Source organism: Alternaria burnsii, assembly GCF_013036055.1.
Source record: "Alternaria burnsii strain CBS107.38 chromosome Unknown 740, whole genome shotgun sequence".
NCBI classification, from domain to species: Eukaryota; Fungi; Ascomycota; class Dothideomycetes; order Pleosporales; family Pleosporaceae; genus Alternaria; species Alternaria burnsii.
In genome coordinates this window covers 885,174-908,982 of record NW_024066112.1, presented here as the reverse complement: position 1 = coordinate 908,982, position 23,809 = coordinate 885,174, and the positions used below count along the sequence as shown (strand labels likewise).

The following is a 23,809-nucleotide window of genomic DNA, read 5'->3' as shown; positions in this document are numbered from 1 at the left end:
TCTCAGGATGCTATTGCGCAATCATGCAGACTTCCAAACAAAGATAAACGAGTGTCGTGGTCAAAGGAGCGATGGGAGAGGCGGTGGTGGGCTAGCCAAGTCCAGCGCAGAGTTGCAAAGGCGTGTCTTGTATGTTTGGTAGCAAAGTGTTGGTTGAAATGCGGGATGGATAGCGGATTCCCAAGCACGGACAAGGGTCAATGAGCGACAAGGATGCGCAGCGTGGACTAGGGCTGAGGTTCTAATCTTAGTTTAACGGCTACTGTACCTGTCGTGTCGGCATGCGCTGCTCCATGTCCACAGCAGAATGTGTCTGCTACGGCGAATGCGCTCTTGCTGTACAACTACATACACGTGTTGACCCGTGAAGCCAGAATACGCTACCATAAGCACCAGGGACCAACACGACCGCAGAGGATCCGAAACTGCTGACGGCTTACCATGCAACGTCTCTGGCCCCTGGCATGTGGCATTCTCCGTCAATGAGCCACACTTGGTGGAGTGCTGTGGCTTGTGCGCCTGCGTGGCTGACGCGTCCTGTGTCATCAATCGGGTCATCCAAACCTTTATGACATAAACCCTTGCCGTGTTGATTCGAACGAGTTGGTGCGGTGCGCGCCAATCCACCGTCGGTCGACTCATGTATCATTTCACGAAACGTTGATAGTCTATAAGCCCGTATTTCTCCGGTGAGATGGGTGTTCTAAAGTTTATCATGGCAGCTACCATGGTAAGCGACCTTTATTCATACCGTGTATACAACATAGTACTTGTGCCCTTCTGTTCTGCCCGTATACTGAAATCGATATCATTTCTTGCCGTTCTTCGTTATGGAGATGCCGTCTCTGCGAGTTGACATGTGCGAGCTGGCACTATGCCGTTTTGGGCTCTCCCCCGGACTCGCCGACAATCGACGCGCGACATTCATCACTCACTTCACCAAAAAGGGACATCCGCATTCACATCATCGCCCTGACCCCGAGCCGACCGGCACAACGACAGCATTCCACATCGTCATCTGATAACACGCGCATCTTCTATCCTTCGCCTCTGGTCTCGGAACCGTATTCGCCCGTTGCTCACACGCGTCGCTGCACGCGAGGCACCGCAGCCATGCCGTCTCGAAAACGCGCCGCCGAGGAAATGGAGGCCGAGGCGCCTGTCGAAGAGCCCAGCACATTGCAGAAACTGCGCAACATGTGGCAGTTCTCCAACCTGGCCCAGTACATCAGTCTGTTCGGCGACGCGGTCAAAATCGACAAGGACTTTGACATCGAGGTACATGGCATTTGCGCCCACCATCTCAGGCTGGCGCGCATACATCTCGCAAACATCAGGAACTGACAGACGTGTAGGAATTGGAGTCTGAATGCCTCAACCCACAGCCGTCCGACAAACTTGCACAAATTGGCCTAGCGCTGCTGAAGCACGTATCGTCACACAAGGGCTTGACGTAAGAACCCACCGTTGCGCATTGCCTGCAGCCTACTAACGTGATGACAGACCCGACATCTTTGATGAATACACCCGCCGACAGTATGTCGCCAAAGCGCCCGCCCGAAACCCCTTTGGTGAGGAAGAGGAGCCCAACAAATTCCACGACTTCGACGTCTTCACCAAGATACGCGTGTTGCAGCAGTTATCTGTGTGGACGCTCAACAACCCAAATACAATAAGAGAGAAAATGGCAGCGACGGATAACGAGCAGACGCTCTGGGTATGTATCACATGGATTGGTTTAGGGTAATGATTAACATGCTGCAGCGTATGGAGCCCACAGGCTGGGACTCGCAAGAACGATCGCTCTATGTTCTAGATGACAACCGTATGTACCGAATGACAGATCCACCACCGCCTCCCGAACCTGCCAAAGCCAAAGCCAAACCAAAGTCCAGGAAATCAAAAGGATCGAGATCCAGCAAGCGACAAAAGGCATCTACTCCCGAGCCCGAAGAAGCCGCCGATGATGAGCAAGTAGCGGACGAACATCAGCCTGAGACGATAGACGACGGTCTTGGCGGTAAGAAGTGGGAGTGTATCTGCGTCACGTTGGAAGACTACCAGGAGTACATGAACAGTATTCGGAAGAGTCGCGACCCAAACGAGAAGATACTCTACAAAAGGCTCCAGGAGGACGTCATACCTGTTATGGAGGGGCTGGCAGAGGAGCAAGCGAGAAAGCAGGCCCGCAAGTTGAAAGAGTTGGAAAACTTGCAGAAACTTGCCACAGCAAAGCGCTCATCCCGAATCTCATCGCGCCTTGAAAAGCAGAAAGAGGTGGAAGAGGCTGAGGCTGCAGAACGCAAGAGACGGGAGGAGCTTGCCATGGCCAAGGCAGAGCAAGAGAGGCAGAAGAAGATGGAGGAAGCACAAGACTCTCGCAGGATGACTCGTGAGCAACGGCTAAAAGAGCGTGAGACGGCCAAGATCCTCAAAGAAGAGGAGTTGCGCAAGCTGCAAGAGAACGAGCAAAAGCTGGCCTCGAATAATGCAAGACTATCGGAGCGGCACCTGAAGGCCATGATGAAGAAGCACGAAAGTGACCTCAAGAGGCTCAACGAGGAAGAAGACTGGTTCTTTGACTGCGAGAAGTGCGGCACCTATGGCTCTAACCTCGTGAGTATCATTGCACAATTACCCCAACTTTTGCTAACTCTGACAGAACGACAACACGCCTCAGATATCATGTGAGAAGTGCAACGTTTGGCAACACATGAAGTGTCACGGCATTACAGAAGAACAGGCCGATGATTCGAAGTTTGTGTTTGTCTGTACTGCCTGCAAACGTAAAGAGGAAGAGGCGGATCAACCGAAGCCTCAGTCTCTCAAGTTACGATTGACATCACAATCGCCATCTTCTCAAAACCTAGCAGAAGCAAATGGCAACGGAACCTCCATGCCACGACTACCAGCACCGCAAGCCTTCCAGCCGTCTATGCATCCTGTACAGCCGTGGGTCGATGGCCCAAGTCTATCTCCTCGTGGTCAAGCTTTGGGTCCGCCTGGTATACAAAGATCGGAAGCTGCCTATGGATCGCCCACAAAGGGCACAAACGGTAGCATGTCATCGCCGATACGATCTCACTTCTCATCCCCTGGTCACAGGACTGGGAACGGTCATCCGACGTCTTCACCTCCACCTTACAACCTCGAGCGAATACCGAGCAGTCCAACCAAAAGCTTCCATATGCCACAACCACAGCAGAATGGCAGCTCATTTGGGGGTCCAAATCCATTCGATTCCAACCCCTTTGGACCACCACAGCCGGCAGCACCACCGTACGCGCGAAGCTTCAGTCGCCCAGCGTCAGCAGCAGGCCCAGGCGGCTCGCCAGTAAAACACTCTCCGGCGGCCTCTCCCCGTCCAGCCAATGGTCTACCACCTAGTTTCAACTTCAACAGCCCACACTCTTCTTTCCCACCTAGCTCGGCCAACCGTCCATCATTCTCCCCAACCAAACATAGTTCGCCTGCACCTCTTCCAGCAAACATGTCATCACCGGCCCCAGCACCAATGCGTATAGCTCCGTCTCCCTCGTCCCAAATGCCTGCTCAGATGCTCCCCGATCCCATCCCAGCGCCATTGAAGCACGATGGTATGCGGCCAATATCGAGTCATCAGATGTCTGAGACACCCATCTTTCCGCCAGTTAAGAGCTTGGAACCCCTTTCTAGCCCCACGATCCTTGACCCACCTGTTAAAAAGTCGAGTCCCGCGCCGGACAGGTTTCTTGATAGGATGAATGGTTTGAATGGGGTTAGACATGGGAGCAGTCAGTAAGCCCCATTTACTCAACCAAGGGGGAGACTCCAAATTTTCTTGATCAAAGGGCAGACAGCTTTCAGTAGCGCTGGCAGTCTTCTCTGTCTTGTTCCCTTCTTCGCTTGCTTATTTTGTGTGCAAGTACAGTTTAGTATACTACACCTCGGCTTTCTTTCCTCCTCCTTCTTTTAGCAGCGTCGCGGCGTTCTGGCAGCAGATATAGATTGAGCCAGAGATTTCCTCAGCCTGGTTATGGTTTGTCTCTTGTATCGTTGGGGGTAATGGTGACGGGCAGCCAACAGACGATGTCTTTCTCCGGCAGGAAAGCATGTATTTGGCCACGAAAACACGGTGCATGCATGGCGTATTATTGATTCTAAAGCGTGGTTCTTTGCTTGCTTTGAACAGAGATTTTGTATTATTAGATGTACCATCGAATGAAAAATTGACAACAACAACAACAACAACAACAACAACAACAACAACGTGGATGTAGGCTACAGAGTATCCTGAAGGTATTTGGTATAGTCGTGATTCAAATACTCTTAGGATACACAACGATGCATCCCTGTTACAATGTATACGGCGAATATCACCTGAGTTCCTCACTAATCCATAATCTCCGACGATTAGCCGCAAAAGGAAAGCCTGTGTATCAAGACGTGGATATATGACTCCACGCGATTATGTTCGTGATACCGAAAACGTGAACCGTGGAAACCAAGGTCAAATGTTCGGGGCTATCATTCACCCTAAGCAGGTATACCCACTGATCCCTCGATATCCTGATTCAGAGAAATATCAACCTCGACAGTGAACGATATCTCCTCTTGGCTGTGTGGTAACATCTCAAACCTGGAGAAAGAGGGGCGAAGAGCCCGGCACCAGTCAAGACGCCTTCTAAATCTTCTGTTTCTCACCTTGCTTTACCGCTACGAGACCAACAAGCTGCACACCGTGTTGTTTACCGCTGTTCTTCTTCTTCTTCTTCTTGTATTACCAACTCCACAACTACCTGATATGCTACCAGAAAACGCCCAGACAGCGCCTTTCTCCCCATCCCAAATGACGCAAATGCCAAAATGTTCAGACGGTATGCAAATAACACCCAGCAAAATGAGGTCGGCAAGCGGACAATCAGCCAAATCAGGCCTTTAGTCTCCTCTCCTCACAGCGCACACAAACAGGATCCTGACTCTCACCCCTGAGGAAATATCTACCGTCTTCAAAAGGACCAGAGCAGCACTACACAGGTAAAGTCAGTAAGCGTGATACTTGAGTTGCAAGAAGGAAGAAGACTTACCACACAGACAAAGCATCCAACATGCCACTCCGCCCCAAGTGCCTTGACAACGGTATCGGTAACAGGTTTTCTACACCCCTTACACTTCGTACTGTAGCGATGCGTATGGCAATTCACGCACCAAGCGTATCCATCTTTCTCCACAAAAGGGGTTGTGGAATCAAACGGATCACCGCACTGAGCGCAGAAGAAATGACCAGCATGCCATTCCGCGCCGCAAGCGACGATGACCTCGCCTTCTATTGGCGTTTTGCAACTTTTGCAACGCGGGGAGAAGAGCTCATGGAAGTCTAGGTGGCAGTAGAATCGTGGAGATTCATCAGTGCCATCATCATACTCGAGACGCGCCATGTCATCTGCGGTGGGGTGGGAGGGGAGATAGGGGATATCGGCACCGGCAATACGTGCGCGGATGCGGTGGACGCGTTCGGCGTGTTTGTTCGAAGGTTCCGGGTAGAAGGCTACGCATTCGAGGTGCTCTCCACATTGGTAGCAGGCGAAGCATTCGGGATGGAAGCGGGAGCCTGATGCTGAAACGATACGGCCTGCGATAGGGAGGGCACATTGGGTGCAGAGAGCGCCTGTACGGACTGTGGTTGGTGTCCAGTGGCCTGAGCGGGGAGTCGCAGTGCCGTTGTAGCTGTGGGACTTGTTCTGGGCGTTTGGCACTGGTAGTGGTCGTGTAGACGCGGCCGGGCCGAAATCTTTGGGTCCGTTTACGTTGATCGAAGGCACTGAAGGGCTGACCGATATCGCAGGAGGGTTGATGTTGTTGCGCCCTCGAGCAGGAGCTGGGGCCTCGTTGACAGATATGGTTGGAATGTCAGGACTCACATTAATAGATGGTGTAGTCGACCCTCTCCTCAATGAAGGCGTTTCGCTCACGGAGATGCTTGGAATTGGGGAAGCGTTGGTTCTTGACCCACGGCTCGGCGCAGGTGATTCGCTTACGGAGATTGATGGGATTTCCGGTGTCATGGAGACTGAGGGTGTTGTGGAACCTCGTCTTAGAACTGGAGACTCGTTGACCGATATGCTTGGTATAGACGGAGTGCTACTTGTTGGCGGCACATAGGAGCTACGATTGAACAGATTCTTTCTGGCTGAAATTGATGGGGTCTCAGACACGGAGATAGAAGGAAGTGGCGGTGCTTGTGTCGTTCTTGAACGCGCAGGGCCCGATTCAGACACGTTAATAGTAGGCAGAGGAGCTACAGAAGGTCGAGTTGGGATGTTGGCCTTCCTTAGCGAACTAGTGAGTGGTAGGGGTCTCGCTGGCGCTGGAGGGTCTTCGTAGATGTTGATGGTAGGTTTTGATTTGAGATTGAAACGCCCAGGTGCAGGAACGGAAGCTGACGAATGGTCAATTTCTGGAGCCACCGGTGGCCTAGGAGTAGTGCTTCGCTCTGGTACGTCTGGTGCAAGACTGACTTTGGGCTCTGCAGAAACGTTGATCTCTGGAACCACAGGCGGTCTTGGAGTAGTGTTTCGCTTAGGTACATCTGGCGCGAGGCTCGTGGTAGGTACAATGGGCTCGGTTGCAGCGTGCTCGAGTGGAGGCTTGCCAGACTTATTTGGGTTCAGAGGTCGTGGTGTCAGATCGGGAGCAGTAGATATTTCCTCTTTCATCTCGATTACGTTCCAGTCTTTCTTGAAGGAAACGATCGGTCGCCCTGGGGCGTCTGAGACTGCCGTAGGAGTGGGCAGCTTTGGACTGCGGTCCTTCAAACGAAACCCTGTAGCAGCACGGAGCTCTTCGCTTCTTATCTCCTTGCCGTCCTTCATCTTAACTTCTGGTTCATTTTCTGCGTCTACCTTGACATCCTCTGACGGCTTTGGGGCTGCAGAGTTCAGTGTATACGCCGCATTTCTTGACTGAGTCGGAGGGTTCTTTTGTATCTCGTAACGATCGAGGCGTTTAGCAGCCATGATGGGATCCGTGTTGGACCTCACCATCGGGTTTCCCTTGATGGATTGGAAACGCATAAAGGGATTGCGCCGAATGCCTAGTGGTAGCTTTTCGGGCTTCGGTGGTTCGGAAGCGGCAGGCGTAGGTGCAGGCGCAGGTGGTGTTTCCTCTTCGGGCTCTTCGTATATCTGGTCCTTCGGGTTCGAGAAGAGACTCCCGCTGGTAGTCCGGCGCTGGCCACTGCTCCTTCTTCGTCCTCTGAAGTCTGGGAGATCTGAAATTGCTTTCTTTAGTGCTGTTGACTCGTCCTTGTTGCCCTTTGTGTCAAAGCTACTCTTGGTGGGCGACGTACTGAAACCTGCGTTCCCAGCGACTGATGTATCGGTATTGCTTCCACCACCGTTGCTTTGCAAGCTGCTACTCCTGCTCCCTGACGCGGCACTTCCCATCGAATGTCGCTTCCGCAGTTTAGAATTGGCCCGCTGCAGATCCTGATCCTTCGGTTCGACGCTCCGACTCCTCTGCGCGCTGTTCTTCCTGGCCAGGCCCGGATAAGCATACGGTTTGGTCGGACTCACGCCAGCCGCATGGGGATTGCAATGCTTCCAGACCAGTTCGACAGCTTCGTCTCGTGCCGCCTCGAATATCTTGCCCTCTTCCTGCGCGAGTTCCAGATCCTCCATGGCAATGCGGATAGCACGTGCCTCGCCCTGCTCCGCCTGACGCTCTTCCCTCTCGCGGTACTGCACACTTGGTGTTCGTGTTTGCGACGACGACCTCGTAGTCTCGCGCCCTCGCGGTGGCTGCACCAGCGGCCTTCCAACATTGGCTACGACGTCATCTATACTCGCTTTCGACGTCGTTCGGCTATGCGATTTGGATTCGTACGAGGAGGAGGGTCGCGCATCGGCGTCGACAACGGGATCGGTGAAGGTGCGTTGTAACGAAGAGATAGCGGACGAGTCGGACATGCGGTTACTGGATCTATTCGACCATGTGTTGAAATGTGCGGGAGCAGGACGAGCTCCGGTAGGACGAGCGGGGCGGTTTGTGCGAAGATCTTGGAGATAGCTCTCTGTATGCCAATGGTCAGTATCGCAGTTGCAGATGCATTTCGATGCTTCTTACTCATTTGCGACGGCGAATAGTAGGCACCAGGCCCGGGCGATGAAGCGCCTTCCCTTTCCTTGGACGTGAACATTGGGGATGCACGCTGGCCTCGATGTTTACTGCTCTGTTTGTACTTGCCGGAAGTAGTGGCGCGCTGGCTGGGAGAGCTAAATTGCTAACTCGGGGAAACTAGAGGAGAGAACGATATGTGAACGAGAGAAGATTAATTGTACGACACTACACTGCGAAAAAGCGGTGGTGATGTGGTAGAGCTGCTGCACGTAGCTTCTCCATTCGCTCGTTGCCCGGCAACTGCGACGTGTGACGCTGGTTGACCGCTCCCACCTCGCCATCCCTGCAACCGCATTATCCCCGGAGACCCTGAAGATCGGATACATGGCCAAGTATCGACTTCGCATTCTAGGCGCAAAAACAATGAGTTCGTGCTCGATGAACACTCTCGTCAAAGCGTTCGTGGTCTGCGATCCGAAGTTGCTCCGTCGATATACGTCTCTGGCCCCACGCACGGATCCGGGGGATGATCAAAAGTGCCCAGGACCATACCTGGGTATGCCAGTTTCGAGTGGTGTAAATAGTAATGTACAGGTTCCTTTTCTAGTGGCCCTCTATTATGACGTAAATGACATTTACAATCGTCGGGCTGACGTACTAACAAAAGAATGCGCAGGCCCAGAGTCAAATCCATCTATGCCACCAAACCCCATTTCATATTCAATCAAAAGCGAAAGTGGGTATCCTGCTATTCCAACACAATCATCTTCTCAACCCCAAGCCTCATCATGTTCCAGCCGCGTTCGCTCGGTTGGCGTGTTCGTGTCCAGGACCGACAGAATCCCATCCCATCGTGATATTTTCCAGCATCGAATCCCACGATGCGTCTGCCATCGGCGTGAGACCTGTCCCGGCATTCAAAGCCGCGTATTCCCACTCGTTGCCCATCACGAACCCATCACCATAGCCTGTGTTGCCCAGGGTTCCAGATGCGCCAAAGTTACTCGCAGGAAAGCTCTCGCTAGGAGCAACAAATCCTTGGAAACTAGTGTTAGAGCCCAGCGGCGGCCCTGTCATCTTAGGGGACGCCCGGTATGGGATGTTGTGCTCGATTGGCTGACCAGGAGAGTAAGAAGATCGTGATGTTGAACCGTTTCGTGATTGGGTGCTCATTGTTGCGGGACTGGGCTGGTCAACACCTCTATCGCCTCCAGAGAGGTCCATCTCGTTCCCATCATTGAATGCGAAGCCGGCGGGAGTGAATTCTTGGTTAGCAGCAAAGCTTCCGTGCGAGTTAAATTGCGATGGCATGAAGGCCGAATTCTGCGCATGCATGTTGATGCTGTTGATGCTGTGGATATGAAACGGCGGACCTGGATTGTTGTTCGAGTATTGCGTATTGGGTATCGATGCTGGAGTAAATGGAACGCTATCTCCGAACGTAGTGGCTGCTGCGGTAGAATGCTGCGATTCTTGTATGTTGATCAAAGGACTACAGCGAATTTGCGGATCAGAATGAATCGAGATGATGGTAGACTATGGGTTGAGGATTAGCAACTTACTTGGTAGAACTTCGACCCGGGATTTGGTATTGATTCGCAACAGAATCGCTCAATCCCTGGAGACTCTCTGGGGGTTGACTCACTTTGCCCGTAGGTTGTGCTAATGGCTGATTACGCATGCCTTGCAGACCAGCACCTTCCAAATCAAGATCTAATTGCACTAAGAACGACTCTGTAAGCGGGTTCTTCCGACGAAGGGCTTCCATGGCTTGCAAGAGAAACTGCAGCGAAGACTTCATTTGTTCATCTTTTGGTCGGGTCTTAAGGTACTGCACGAATACTCTTGCTGCCACATAAACGCAGAAAGAGATGAACGGGTTCATCTGCTCAAGTCAGTCATTGCCAACTACTCATCGCAACCAAGACTATACTTACTGCACCAAGGTCCATATGACTGACCATGCGCATAATAGAAGCAGTCTCTGCCGCTGCTGTTACACATCGGATCTTGCTCTCATTACTGACGCTTGCTGGCAACCGGTACTTGTCTGCCTTGAAGATTGCTGCTTGGTGAAGACATATTGCCGAGGTATGGATGCACATATTCGTGAACACTACGTTAGGATCAGCCAGACCAGATGGTAGACGGAGAGGGTCTGGTAGGCTCAGCGAGGTTTGAAGGAGTATACGCTCAATGTGCCGATGTCGGTTCCAGAAGCCGCCGTTGATATCGTCGTCATTATCGTCTGGCAAAGGTCGGTGCAAGTGAAGCAAGTTGCGGCCGAACATGGCAGCTGTCAGGACAATGCCGCCGAGTGGTTGGAGGTTTGCTACGCCTCCAGGATTGAAAATTTCCTCCAATGGCCCAGTTGCCATTGGCCTACTCTTCTCGAACGCTTCATCACTTGCTGGTAGGTTGGTTATGATCTAGTTCACGGTCAGCGCCTGCAGAGGCAGAACAACGAGTTGTCCATCCTTACGTCTTTCTCATCATAGGTCATCGGCCAACCGGTTCCAATACTTGCATAGCGATCAATGCAAAAGGTTAACCAGAAGGTTCTTCGACGTTCCTCACGCTCGGTCCAATCCTTCGGTGGAGCTAGGCATTGCTTCACGTCAAGTCCCACTCCATCCAAGCGATGTAGCTGCATCATCTGAGCTAGTCTTGCGCCTCTCCCAGCTGACAACCAGGCCCTCGGGAAGTACATCTGTCTGAACTCATACGTAGCCACCAAAACCCATGTCTGACAATGTGCAAGTGTGATGGTAGACTCTCCATGGCCCTTCATTTCATCCGCTTGCGCGTATTTCCTGGCACGTTGGTAGAAATGTTCGTGTAATGCATCGTATTTGTCTGAAATGGAAGCTGCTAGGGTCCAAATGATGTATCGCAGGCAGACCGGGGGTCGCATGTGAGGAGCCAGGTTTAAAGCAGCCATGAATCTTGGTCTATGTATGATGGGCATGGAGAGATGGAGCTTGGAGAAGTATATTTGGTATCTGGCTGAGTGTCAGTAAAACCACCAAACCACAAGCAGGATTGCCGTCGTACAGATCGTCCATGATTTCTTGGGGAGGCAGAGGCTCCTCTAGCCCAAGTCCGATCATCTCCCATGAGGGCTCAGTCTCGGCGTCGTTCCCTGCTGTACCAGCATTTTGGAATGGGCTTGCGCCAGCAGTCCTCGATGCATTGGTTCCTGCTTGGAAATTGTTTGTCGCGTTGAGGCCGTCCCTAGAATTCGACAGCGCTTGATTTATAGTGTTCGCGACGTATGCGGAAGCGGAATCCTGGCGCGGGGCTTCTTTGCTCGAGTCGGCCGTGTCTTGGGTCTTGAGGAGGGTCTCGACTTGCTCTACAGCCAGCGAGTCAGCACGAGATAGGTAGCAGAATTACGCGCTCACTTACGTAGTCGTTGTTCGAGCAGCTTCACGTAGCCACGCTTGGGCCCACTTTTCTTGCGGACTTCATCGTAGGCGCAATCGTGGGACAGTCGCTTACATGTCGAACACGTCGGCCGGGCGCCGTCGCATCGCAACTTCCTCTTCCTACACAAAACACAAGCGATCCTTTTGACCTTGTTCGGCCCCTCCTGCTGTGTGTCCTGACCGTTGGTAGAGTTCGTTTCTTGCGCTGGTTGGGAAAGATCGTTAAAGAAGGTCTCATCCGGCGACTCTGACCCGTTAGAAGCCATGGTAGCGATTACTGTGATCTTTGGGGGTCGAGGAGGGATCGTAGATCCACGTTGAACCAGAGGACACCGCCCCCGCGTAAGCACGGTTCAGACGGATTGGGGGTCTTCTAGCTAGCCACAACTCTCGTTTTTATTGCGAGATTGGGTCAAACCTACGTCGGCGGTACAACGGTCGCTTACTGTTGGGGTATCGTTGTCGGTGAAGGGGATCTCGAACACGCGTGAGTAGGCAGCGACGGTTGGCGCCAGCACTAGGAACGCGATATGGCTCTAAGGTAGATGCGAAAGTAGCATGTCAGAAGTGTATTCACTAGCGGGCATAAAATGACCCATGGCTGAGCTGCTCTCATCTGTGTGGTCTCATCTGCAAGGCCGTCCGCGCAATGCGTGCTGCCTTAAGCGTGATGCAAGACGTCGAGCATCTGGACTAATAATGGCGGATCTCCCGAGCTTTCCAGCTAGGATTGTCCACAAGGTCCCCCTACTCGTGTTTCGCAGCTAGACACGACTACTTTCACAGACAACTGGCCCTATGAATCCTGACAGCTGTTCAGTAACCCGAATCTTACGTGCCGTCCTACGAATGCGGGTGCCGTGTGTCTGCAGGGCCCTGAACATGCAGCATCGCCAGAGCGGCAATGTGGGGCATGAGTCCAACCCAAGATGGGTCAGAATGCGCCCGATCCTCGCGCAGCGTCTTGTGTCATCAACCCAAACATTTGGTCGACGGCTTGAAACAGGATGTCGGTCTATCAGCGGTTGCACTAGTAGTAATCACAAAATGTTGTAGACGAGCAGTAACTTCAAGATACGAATGGCCAAACTTCATACGTGATGGCGCCTTCTTCTCAACTTCCATCTCAGTGAAGCTATACCAGTAGATCTGGTTTGCTCAGGCCAAGTGATCTATGCGGGCTGGGAAGAGGTGGTCGCGAGATTGCATAGAGCCGCAACATGGAAAGCCCCGATCACCGAGCTTGGTCGCTGACTAAACATGCTGACTGTACAGGGGCAGGGATAGATGCGACCGAGAGAACCACCGATGTACGCTGCCAAGCCAATGACCTTAGATTTGCATGAGAGCACAAAGTTCGAGAATATGTCAAACTGTCTGAGCAGGAGATACGTGTTTGGTGGTGTAATGCGCATGATGGGATATTCGGTGAAAGGATTGGGGTTGGTGGATAAGCTGGACTAGCTGGGGAGTCTACACAGCACACAACCCATGTCACTAGATAGACTTGTGTTGACATTCACCGCGATGGGCGACTACAAGATATAGTACAGCTCGGACCTGAGCGTATAGTACACCGGCTGCTACCCTACTTTGACCTCCGCTTTCCTTGGTTGCGTGGTCGATCTTGGACAAGGAAGGTGTGCTTGTTTCTCTTGTGTCTGGTCTTGTAACCTCCCTTTGCTGGAGTGCCCCATGGACTGACGGGATGCACGTTACCCTTGGATTTACCACGACCACCACCGTGAGGATGATCAGCTGCGGTATGTTAGTGGACTTCACGTCAAAGCTAGACTGATCCAAGGACTGACCTGCGTTCATTGCAAGACCGCGGACCTCCGGTCGCTTTCCTAACCACCGTGAACGACCGGCTTTGCCAAGCGATGTGAAATGTGATTGAGGGTTGCTAGCAACGCCAATAGTACAGCACGCATCCCCACTGACTTTGCGGATTTCGCCGCTCATCAATCGGATGATAACATGCTTGATCTCTGTGCTGTTGCCCTTTTCGACTTCCTCTTTGTTCACGATGATGGCGTATGTACCTGCACTGCGGCAGAAAACACCCCCACCTTGTGTCTTGGTGCCTACATTATAGACTTGAGAACCAAGGGGCACCATGTGAATGGGAAGACAGTTTCCTCTCGCCGCCGTCTTCGCGGCCAGCATACCGGGATCGATGCCGCCACCCATACTGGCAATCAGATCTTTAGGAATACCGCTCCTGTAGCTCTCGACCTCATCTCCCGCCCGCATGCCATCTGCAGCGATGATGTACGACTTCTCTCCGGTTGCCACGCGGGTAATGAGGGCCAGATGTGAGCTCCGGTTGGGGTCGTACTCTATTCTTTCCACCACATGCTTGCCAGGCAGATAGCGCTTGTAGTCGACAATGCGTATCCTTCTCTTGTGGCCGCCACCTCTATGCCTGACTGTGACTCGTCCTGTGTTGTTCCTTCCTCCCAGATGCTGTCCCTTGCGGGCGATGGTGAGCTTGAGGTGCGGTCGTCCCTTCCATAAATGGTCGTTGACAGGTCGTTTGAGATGTCGCAGACCGGGTGTGCGGGGCTTGTATGTGCGTAGAGGAATAAATCGCTCCTTTCGTGTTCCTTCCTGTTTCAGTTCACCGGCGTCGGCAGCCACGGTAGGCTGTATTGATGGGGGTGGTTTAACGTCGATGGCCTGGACTTGTGTGTAGGTGCGGGCAGACAGCAGCGCCCGACCCAGTCGCGAGGGCTGGAAATGACATATCCGCGGCTGCAGCATTCTCGTCTGATGCAGCTGGGGACACTAGATGCTTCACGCTGTTGCAATGGACGCCTGCTGGATGGCGTGCAGCTGCTGGACATGTCACGAATAATTCTCAAACCCGCCGCAATTGGCTAGGCCGGCCCGGGGTGGGTCTCTCAGGCAAGGCGCGATGTCCCAGCAACAACGTGTGTCTGCTTCCCTCGCCCATCACAACACGGCATCTCGACCACCGCTCTCCCTTGCGCTGCACCTTCCAAAACCCCATCTTTAACATCTGCTTTTTGCCAGCGACTCGACTCATCTTACTGCACGGACAGATTTACGCGTTGGGACCTGGCGTCATCTCTGGTAAGTCCATCTACGCGCCTGTGGGGCGTGCACTGTTACGCTCTGCCAGCCTCGAATGCGATTTTGGCGCGTGGGACGTGGAAGCCAAGCTAGCCTGCCCTCGCTCAAAACACACAACATACCCTTCCTACTTCCCACAACACACCTTGGTGCCCACCTTTCCTTCGCCCATCCCCCATCCACCACTTCCTGTGTACAATTGTAGCTGGACCTCTACCCCGTCCACTCAATTACCACGCATCTCGCGCTCCAAGGGTTCGTCTCCATCTCGCCCGTCACGTCACCGTCGCTGCCGCATCCCAGAGAGCGTGGCAGAGCAGCCAGCATTCGCGAGCATCGACCGTGGTTTTGCCTGTCAGACTACACATGCACACCGCGGCTCTTGACGCTCCCGTGTTGTCAGCCTGCACACGCGCTTTTTTAAGCTTCATCGAGCTCTGCTGACACCTCAAAACAGTGTATCAAAACAAGTCCTACACACGCCATTACACACTTCAGATATACTCGAGCACCTGGATACCTCTCTAGCCTTGATCAGCATATATAATATTGCTTGCAATGCCTCCCGCTGTACGTTGTCGCCCTTTGAACTACTATCGTCCCATCTTTCCGATCCACCATAGTAACACGTCTGGCACCATCCATCAAACTAACGCGTGTAATAGGCTCGAACTCTCAGGCAGCGCGCCGTCACTAACGAGAACGATGAGAACGCCGCCACGACACGCTTGACGCGTGCAAAGGCCGCGAACCTCGGCGCGAATGAGTCTGCTGCCGACGTCCCCAAGAAGGCTCTCCAGACGAAGAAATCAACTGCTACCCTAGGCGCCAACGGCGCCGCCACAAGGAAGCGTGCTGCCCTCGGCGACGTCAGCAATGTGACCAAGACTGATGCCGTCGGTGCTGGCGCAAAGGACGGAAAGAAGGTACTGGCCCCCAAGGGCGCAGTCTCGAAAGCAGCACAGCCCACTGGCATCAAGAAGCCATCGCGGGCCAACTCGACGCGTTCTATCCTTGAACAGAAGGACAAGAACCTCAACTCATCCGACCTGAAGAAGCGCCAAGCTAGCGGCAACGGTATTGCCGGTCAGCCAGCCAAGAAGCGCGTCCAAGTCACCAAGCCCGTCAAGGAAGAGAAGGAGGAAGACATTGAGGAGGTCGATGAAGAAGAGGAGGAAGAGGCTGAGAACGTCAAGCCCGAGGAGAACGCCACTGAGGACACCAAGCCAGTTAACGGCACAAAGAAGGAGGTCGAGGCACCCATTACAGAGGTCTTCTACGATGGCCCAGACCTAGACAAGGAGGATGTCGATGACCCATTGATGGTCTCCGAGTATGTTGTTGAGATCTTCGAGTACCTGAAGGAGCTGGAGATTGCTACCATGGCCAACCCAGACTACATGGAAAGCCAGACTGAGCTGGAGTGGAAGATGCGAGGTATTCTCGTCGACTGGTTACTTGAAGTTCACACCCGTTTCCGCCTTCTTCCCGAGACCCTCTTCCTCGCTGTCAACATCATCGACCGCTTCCTCTCCGCCAAGATCGTCCAGCTGGACCGTCTCCAATTGGTCGGTGTCACCGCCATGTTCATTGCCTCCAAGTACGAGGAGGTCCTCTCGCCCCACGTTCAGAACTTCCGCCACGTCGCCGACGATGGCTTCACCGAAGAGGAAATTCTCAGCGCCGAGCGCTTTGTCCTTGCTGCTCTCAACTACGACTTGAGCTACCCGAACCCCATGAACTTCCTTCGCCGGATATCAAAGGCCGACAACTACGACATCCAGACCCGCACATTGGGCAAGTACCTCCTCGAGATTGGCTGCCTGGACCATCGTTTCCTTGCCCACCCCCCAAGCCAGGTTGCTGCCGCTGCTATGTACCTTGCTCGTCTCGTCCTCGAGCGTGGCCCTTGGGTAAGTGATCATAACTTCTATACTGCAATCACTCACTAACATCCACAGGATAACACCCTCACACACTACGCCGGCTACTCTGAGGAGGAGATCCAGCCTGTCCTGCAGCTCATGATCGACTACCTCTCTGGACCCGTCGTGCACGAGGCTTTCTTTAAGAAGTATGCTAGCAAGAAGTTCTTGAAGGGTATGTCGCACCACACTCTGTTCTCTGGGAACCCAACTAACATCCACCAGCATCAATTGTTCTTCGCAAGTGGGCTAAGGACTACGTTGCGGCTTACGGTAACCCGCTTCAAGAAGAAGAGGAGGAGGCTGCCGTTGTTCCTTCCAAGACCAAGAGCCAGCGCTAAGACGTTGGTGTTCTTTAGGCACTCCCGGTCCTTGGCTTAGGAGTCGCAAAGCTGTTCACTACCGCCATGCTTCAATAGCAGCGGTTGACGAAGTTCGGTTCCGACCGGGAGCAAAAATTTACGATTGCATCCAAGCCAACCCTTCATGTTTACATCTTGGCTAATACCATCTTCCGGTCGGCGTTAATACATGGGATGCAAGTTGGTTGCACACTTCTTTTATGGTTTCTTGTCTTGTTTTGGAACATGGAGTCGCAGGCGTTCATCCCCCATGCACGGAGGCGCAAATCAAGGGTGCTTGCTTTTTCACATCACTCTTAACTTCATTTCTCCTTGTAGCGGCTCTGGATACTCGCTCATAGCATTAGCGATCGATATACCATGAATGGTGTGATATGGGAGAGGATATTCCTTTGTGGATCTGTATGTGGTGTCGCGTGGGAACATGGTCATTGGGGTAGCAGATGTGAGATAGCTCTCAGTGTATGAGTAGTCTGAAAGCGCACTGTTTCGCGTCAAATGAAGCAGAAATTCCATAAATGTCATCCAGAACTTCAACCAAACATCAATGAGCGAATCCCTTTGGTTTGAAGTGACTACACGATGATGGCATAGCTAGCCATCCTCCCAGCCATCTCGCGTCAGGCCCACACCAGACACGAGACGCATCGCGTGCGCGTCTGGATCCCGAAAACCACACGATACGTCACCAGCGTGTCTTTTGAAAAACGCCACCTTTCCCGGTTTTCGCGTGCGCGTCCTGTCGCCAACACGCCACGCTCTCGCTTCACGATCGCGATGCCGATGTGCGACGTGCTTAGCCGCATGTCGCGTTCCTTGCGATCAACGTACCTCGGCTCTTCACGTCAGTATCGACGCTAACTTGGATTCGGAGCTGAAATCAAGTGCTGAATGCACAGCGACCACAGCTCCGGCTGTCGATCAATCATCGATCCGGGGAAACCTTGATCGCAGTTTTCATCTCATTATCGAAGCCGGATTGGATTGAGCAGGAGTATCGTGGTTCGCGATTCAGTACTCATCGGACGCACACGCACCCGGGCCATCTGTGTCACACCTGCGTGTTTACATACATCACAGCAATCATCATCGAATAACAGCAACATCACCGCCAACGACCAATCATGCAAGAAACGGATCTCCACTATCCACCGGAAACTTGTCCGTTTTGCAACATTGCAGCCGCTTTTCCATTTCCAGCTCCCTCTTCGTCAAATAGTCCTACACTATGGACAAGCAGAAGTAAAAGCCACGAGTCCTACCTAGACTGTGTACCTAAAGACGGCGAAAGCGACCCAGAGAAGACCAATCCGAGTAGTTTTGTTGTACTGAGGAGCAAGGATGTTGTTGCTTTTCTTGACATCTTACCCATGACTGGCGGTAAGTTTCATGTTCATGTCGTTACACTCTTCGCATGGGAACTATATGTGATGGAAACACGGATATTTGAGGATTTCATGAGTTGACGGACAATAGCTGACATATACCAGGACATTTACTAGTCACTACTCGACAGCACAAAGTCAAAGTTGCAGATATGGAACCCGTGGAGAGTAGAGAGATTGGTAAGTTGCCTAGTGGGCATTACTATGTGACAAGATCGGTATACTCATTGGGTGACTAGGCTTCTGGCTACCAGTGTTAGCAAGGACAGTGGCCAAGGTTACAGGTGTAACAGATTACAACATTGTGCAGAACAACGGTAAGTCGCTTTCCACCTCTGTCTCCCTTTTACATTCCTTCCGGAGATACACATGTTGGGATTTCGTTACACATCGGCCCTTTTTTCATCGTCTAATACGGTCGTAGGAGCACGTGCCGCGCAAGTAGTGCCACATGTGCATTTCCACATCATACCGCGTCCGGAGACAATGCCAGAGATCAAAAACAAGAGCTGGACAATGTTTGGGCGGGGTCAAAGAGATGATTTGGATGACGAAGAGGGCGCCAAGATGGCAGGCGAAATGCGGAGGGTTCTGAGAGAGGAGGTAGAGAAGATGAGTGGTACGAGTGCGAAGTTATGAGAGGGACGGGTCAAGCTGTTGTTCTCTGCGGATTTGAGCCCTATTCGATTCATTCAAGCCACAAGGTCACTGGGTGCTGCGTTACGGTATATGGTTTATATTCAGTATTATCGACTTTAATAAATACAACAATCATCAAGGACGCTGGGTATCATTACTTTGTAGCCGTCCGTTCCGTCAATCAGCAACATTAGGCAGTGCCCACCAAAAACATTCACATATCCTGAACTCGTATCTCATCCCTTGTCAATACAAGAGCTTACTGGCTCTTCTTCACCTTCTTTTCGTCCGCAGGCACGAACCTCTTTTGAACAGCCTTTATCATCTGCGAAAACCAGTAAAAGTTGAGCATACTCAAAGCTGTGTTACCAACCAAGTATACGCAAACCAGCCACATAGGCAGCTCGCCTACGGCCAGACCTCCAGGTCCCTCGAGACCCATACTGCTGTTTGCGGCTCCGTCGCTCTTCTGGGCTTCGAGCAGAGAGCTCATAAGCTCTGATTTAGGCATTGTGAGCGCCTTGTAGATGTCCGAGTAGATCATGATAGATTGATACGATCCCCACACGATGCGACAGCAGAAGAACATGACAAGCAGAGCGATGCCGTTGTAGAGCTGGAGCTTTGAGCCTGTCATGTTGAGCTTGTCGCAAAACCAGTGGATGTTGAGGAAAGGAGTAGAGAGTTCGTAGAGGACGAAGGAGAGACCGTAGTAGTTTCCGAAGGGTTTCTGGAAGGTAGTCAGCATATGCGACACATTTGTAAGCGCACAACTTACGAAACCAATACAGGTGACTGCCAAAGCGCCGATGGCGTGGATTAACGAGCTTACTCCAGCAATGTGGATGTACTGGGCAGAGATCTGAAGGTCCCACAGGAAGTATCCAGCAGCGAATCCCTGAACCATGCCGCTAGCTGGTGTATAACCCCAGAGTCTACCTCTCCAGTCCATCTCGTGTCTCTGTTCATCCTTGAAAATGACCCACAGCGCAGCGGCGCATATGAAGACAGCCTGGATCATGGAGACCCAGTGGATGTCCCAGTTGAGCCGCGTGCGCTTGTTGAAGCCATTGTATACCTTGGGACAAACAAGCTGCGAAATGGTTGGGGAAAGGACATGGAGGATGAAATGGTAACCCAAGAAGCCGAGGAAGATCTCATGAACATGGTACGGAAGTGTTGTCAGGCTCAGCTTGTCGGCGAATGACTTGCTAGCCTGCACGAGCAGTGAAGGTGGAGGAAGAGGATCTCGCATATTGGGTCTGGTTAAGATGTCGACTAGAGACATGGTATCAGTTTCGCTATGCGCCGCAGTAGTAAGAGTAAGGATGGAGAGGATTACTGGAGTCGCAGGGCTACATTCTCCGCCTATATATACTCATCTGTGGGGCGCAGTGATCTGACCAAGAAAGTTTCCTCTTGTGTAGGGAGTGTCTCGTGTGTCCTACACTGCATGCTTCGGATGGGCGTTTTGCCTGATCCCTGAGTCGTCACATGCGGGGCTGACGGACCTGAACATCGAAGCTTGAGCAGCTACCCTGAGCGCGCTAGGCGGGAATTTGCCGGCGTCCTGCATGCACCACTCCGCGCCTCTATCGATCCTCCGCCATCGTCATCCGTCTCCTCCATCACGACGCTCAATCTGCCACAACGGCCGTAACGACACTTCTCTCGACACAGAGGCCCTATACATCTCGCCCAGCGCTGTGTAGGTTCATCCGCGCCCTCCGAAAGAGCATGGCGGCATTAGAGGGCTTGCCCTTCAGAAAGACTAACGAAACATGGCGTCTTCAACAGCAACAGCGCCTGTCATCACTCGCAGAGCCCTGAACGCTCTCCAGGCAACCGCCCTTGTTGTCGCTGGCACCGGCACCGGAAAATCATCGCCGCCGTAGCGCCTTCTGCATTTGTCCCGCAGCACACCTCACCGCCCAACTTTTCTGCCGCCGACATCTCAAGCTTCACGTCAACAAGCATAGATCACACGATACGCCGACGCCTACACCCGTCTCTGTGCGTTTTGACAGGCCGAAAAACTGCACCCTGGCGCCTGCAAAGCTTCCGGTAGCGATCCTCTAGTATACAATGGGCGAGCTCGACGACTTCATGGACCAGGCAGGGGGCCGTCCGTCTGCTTCAGACACTCCATCTGCTACAGATCCCTCCGCGACCGAAAACACCAAGAAGCGCAAGAACGCGAAGGAGCCTGAGACCAACAAGAAGCCCAAGGTTATGGAGAACAAGGCTATTTGGATCTCCAACCTGCCTCTTGATACCACGAAGAAGGAGCTCGAGGACGAGTGCTCGAGGTACGGCATCATTGACAAGGGCGCCAACGGCGAGCCGCGCATCTACATGTACGAAACCGACGGCGTCTTCAATGGTACTGCCATGGTTGTATACTTCAAGAAAGAGGCAATTGCCAATGCGATCAGGCTGATGGACGACTTCCCTCTCCGCCCAGGTGACAACTCCAACGGCAACATCCACGTCGAGGCAGCTAAGATTGAGCACAAGAAAGAGAGAGACGGCGAGAAGATCGCATCCAAGCTTACACGCAAGGATAGGAAAGCGTCTGAGCGCAATCGCGCTGAGCTAAACCAGTAAGTTCGCAAGTCTGCAGACTTCTGTATTGTCACTGACAAATCCACAGGAAGCTCAACGAGTGGTCCGACAACGAAGACTACGTCGCCGAGACCTTGGCGCCCAAAAAGAACAAATGGGCTAAAGTCGTCATCATCAGGAACATATTTGATTTGGAGCAGCTCGAAGAGGACGCGGGCGCATATCTGGAGATCAAGGAAGACATGCGCGAGGCAGCGGAGCAGTACGGTGAGGTCACCAACTGCACTCTATACGACAGAGAGCCCGAGGGTGTCGTCACAGTCCGCTTCCGCGAGTTTGAGCCTGCTGAGAATTTCGTTGCCGGCTTCCAGGGCAGGAGATATAACCACCGTGGTCTCCAACTTTCGCTCGCAGAAGACAAGCCAAAGTTCAAGAAGTCTGGCCGTTCCGATACACCAGACAGTGACGATGAGGCTCCAGCGACGGCGGCCAAAGCCAAAGCCTAACTATTTGTTACTTCCAGTCGCGCATACATTCCGCCACCGCTTCGGGCAGGAGTAGGATATAGAGTCAAGGATTGTTGACTAGAAAACGATATATTTCTTCATTTCATTACGTATACAGCTATAGGTAGTTAAGGCACCTGAGCTGGGAAAGATACCCTCATCAATATGAGTATAATGGCATTCGGCTGCGATTGAAAAGTCCACCAACCTCATCAACTATCACTCTGATCATGACAGGTGATGTTGTACGCGCCAGTATTCGCTCGTCACTTTGTGTAGCAAGTCAAACAGCTGGAGTGTGTACCTAGATGCACTACACCTGAAGACTTGTCAAAGGTAACAAGGCAAGCAGAAAGAATCTTGCAAAACTGTGACATATCCACATCTATCCCATTATCAAACTCCACTATCGAAGAAGCGACCCCATGAACATGACCCTATACACATGCGAAAGGTTCCCAAATATTAACCCTCCCGTGTCTCCGACGAAGAAAGCGATGAGTCGGTCTTGCGACCCGCCCGCCTGGTATCAAATGACAATCATAAAAAGAAAACAAAAGAAAACGCCATAATGCACCTGCTGTCCAGCTTTCTTTCCCGTCTGAGCATCGACATTGCTCATCTACAAGACAAGTGCGGCGGCAGCTGCGGCAAGCAGAGCACCAGCGCCACCGGCAACCTTGGCGGCGCCGGCGGTGAACTCAGCTGGGGCTGATGAGGATGCTGCGCTGGGAGTGATGGGCAGACCAGCAGTTGGTGAGGTAGCGACAGTGGTGGTGTTGTAGAGGGGCATGCCTGAGGGCTGAGCGAAGCCAGAAGAGGTGTTGGTGGGAGGCATCATAGGGTAGCCAGTAGACAGTGGGGGAGCGGCGTAGCCTGTGGATGAAGGAGCGGCGCCGTAGCCTGTGGATGAAGGAACAGCGCCGTAGCCTGAAGATTCAGGCGCAGAGGAAGACGCCGGGGGAGCGCCAAAGCCATCAACACCAGCGTCGATCATGGTGAAGTTGGCACAGCCGATACGAGTCTTGTTGCTGAGATGAACGACGAAGGACAAGGCGCCAAACTGGGATATATTAGCATGTTGCTTTTCTGTTACATTGTATGATCAAGACGTACGAAAGCAGGGTCTGAAGGCAGAGTAGCAGAGTACAAGTCAGTGTACTCGGCCGAGAAAGTCTGCTCAGTGGCATTTCCGTACTTTCCGCTCAAGTCACCAGTTTGGCATGTCTCGGGCTTGCTGGCATCGCAACCGGGAACCTCGCCGCGCATGTACGGGTCCAAGTGAGCGCCAGTGCCAGTGCAGTTTCCATCAGCAGGAACCGGCTTGGCGTGAAGATGGTACATGAAGGGACCACCAGTCTCGGGGAGGCCAGCGAACGAAACGGAGAACTTGACGCCCTTGCCATCGGCGCCAGTAGTTGCCTCGATAGAACCAGTGAGGGTGCTGCCCTCCTTGGGAGGAAGAGTACCAACGTATTTGGCGCCGATAGGGTTACCGGTCACTACGGGAGCGGGAATGACAGTCGAGGACTGAGCGGCGACAGCGGATGCCGCGGCCAAGACGGAGATGACTGAGACAAGCATTTTGATTATGGTGATTGTCCTTGTGTAAAGAATGGGGTTGAGATTCGACTGTGAGGATTGTTTAGCGAGCGACGGTGTGAGAGCGGGGTGGACAAGTAAAGTAGAGAAGTGGGTGTTTTGCAGAGATGAAGTGGGCGTGCCAAGCGTGTTTATATGAGGAGCGGCGCAGTTGAGGTGTAAGAGGGGAAAGCGCGATGTGAACCTTGTGACAAAGGCAAA

The 23,809-nt window shown here is 52.7% G+C and overlaps 10 protein-coding genes across 10 annotated transcripts; 5 read left to right on the top strand and 5 right to left on the bottom strand.

Moving 5' to 3' along the window:
- Positions 1-1,113: 1,113 nt before the first annotated feature.
- GT037_005157 (phd-finger domain-containing protein) lies at positions 1,114-3,781 on the top strand (the record flags this gene model as incomplete). The annotated part of the gene is made up of 5 exons (XM_038930204.1): positions 1,114-1,278; positions 1,356-1,453; positions 1,504-1,717; positions 1,765-2,616; positions 2,663-3,781. The coding sequence occupies 5 exons, from the start codon at positions 1,114-1,116 to the stop codon at positions 3,779-3,781; spliced, it is 2,448 nt and encodes an 815-aa protein (XP_038787154.1).
- A 1,128-nt stretch (positions 3,782-4,909) lies between these two features.
- On the bottom strand, positions 4,910-8,176 carry GT037_005156 (uncharacterized protein; the record flags this gene model as incomplete). The annotated part of the gene is made up of 3 exons (XM_038930203.1): positions 4,910-5,008; positions 5,067-8,050; positions 8,104-8,176. 3 exons carry the CDS (start codon positions 8,174-8,176, stop codon positions 4,910-4,912), a joined length of 3,156 nt encoding a protein of 1,051 aa, XP_038787153.1.
- A 707-nt stretch (positions 8,177-8,883) lies between these two features.
- On the bottom strand, positions 8,884-11,791 carry GT037_005155 (binuclear zinc transcription factor; the record flags this gene model as incomplete). Its single annotated transcript, XM_038930202.1, has 6 exons — positions 8,884-9,589; positions 9,660-9,982; positions 10,035-10,526; positions 10,580-11,099; positions 11,152-11,452; positions 11,506-11,791. 6 exons carry the CDS (start codon positions 11,789-11,791, stop codon positions 8,884-8,886), a joined length of 2,628 nt encoding a protein of 875 aa, XP_038787152.1.
- Positions 11,792-13,113: 1,322 nt separating this feature from the next.
- On the bottom strand, positions 13,114-14,291 carry GT037_005154 (mitochondrial 54s ribosomal protein rml2; the record flags this gene model as incomplete). The annotated part of the gene is made up of 2 exons (XM_038930201.1): positions 13,114-13,283; positions 13,337-14,291. The coding sequence occupies 2 exons, from the start codon at positions 14,289-14,291 to the stop codon at positions 13,114-13,116; spliced, it is 1,125 nt and encodes a 374-aa protein (XP_038787151.1).
- Positions 14,292-14,512: 221 nt separating this feature from the next.
- Positions 14,513-15,010, top strand: GT037_005153 (uncharacterized protein; the record flags this gene model as incomplete). Its single annotated transcript, XM_038930200.1, has 1 exon — positions 14,513-15,010. A coding segment is annotated over one exon (498 nt), but the record flags the coding sequence as incomplete, so codon positions are not given.
- Positions 15,011-15,182: 172 nt separating this feature from the next.
- GT037_005152 (g2 mitotic-specific cyclin cyb1) lies at positions 15,183-16,890 on the top strand (the record flags this gene model as incomplete). The annotated part of the gene is made up of 4 exons (XM_038930199.1): positions 15,183-15,194; positions 15,290-16,537; positions 16,586-16,724; positions 16,775-16,890. The coding sequence occupies 4 exons, from the start codon at positions 15,183-15,185 to the stop codon at positions 16,888-16,890; spliced, it is 1,515 nt and encodes a 504-aa protein (XP_038787149.1).
- A 1,145-nt stretch (positions 16,891-18,035) lies between these two features.
- On the top strand, positions 18,036-18,935 carry GT037_005151 (hit-like protein; the record flags this gene model as incomplete). Its single annotated transcript, XM_038930198.1, has 4 exons — positions 18,036-18,291; positions 18,402-18,476; positions 18,536-18,613; positions 18,721-18,935. 4 exons carry the CDS (start codon positions 18,036-18,038, stop codon positions 18,933-18,935), a joined length of 624 nt encoding a protein of 207 aa, XP_038787148.1.
- A 259-nt stretch (positions 18,936-19,194) lies between these two features.
- GT037_005150 (duf-domain-containing protein) lies at positions 19,195-20,190 on the bottom strand (the record flags this gene model as incomplete). Its single annotated transcript, XM_038930197.1, has 2 exons — positions 19,195-19,665; positions 19,714-20,190. 2 exons carry the CDS (start codon positions 20,188-20,190, stop codon positions 19,195-19,197), a joined length of 948 nt encoding a protein of 315 aa, XP_038787147.1.
- Positions 20,191-21,020: 830 nt separating this feature from the next.
- Positions 21,021-22,006, top strand: GT037_005149 (splicing factor u2af-associated protein 2; the record flags this gene model as incomplete). The annotated part of the gene is made up of 2 exons (XM_038930196.1): positions 21,021-21,538; positions 21,589-22,006. The coding sequence occupies 2 exons, from the start codon at positions 21,021-21,023 to the stop codon at positions 22,004-22,006; spliced, it is 936 nt and encodes a 311-aa protein (XP_038787146.1).
- Positions 22,007-22,628: 622 nt separating this feature from the next.
- GT037_005148 (cytosolic cu zn superoxide) lies at positions 22,629-23,590 on the bottom strand (the record flags this gene model as incomplete). The annotated part of the gene is made up of 2 exons (XM_038930195.1): positions 22,629-23,069; positions 23,123-23,590. The coding sequence occupies 2 exons, from the start codon at positions 23,588-23,590 to the stop codon at positions 22,629-22,631; spliced, it is 909 nt and encodes a 302-aa protein (XP_038787145.1).
- Positions 23,591-23,809: the final 219 nt, after the last annotated feature.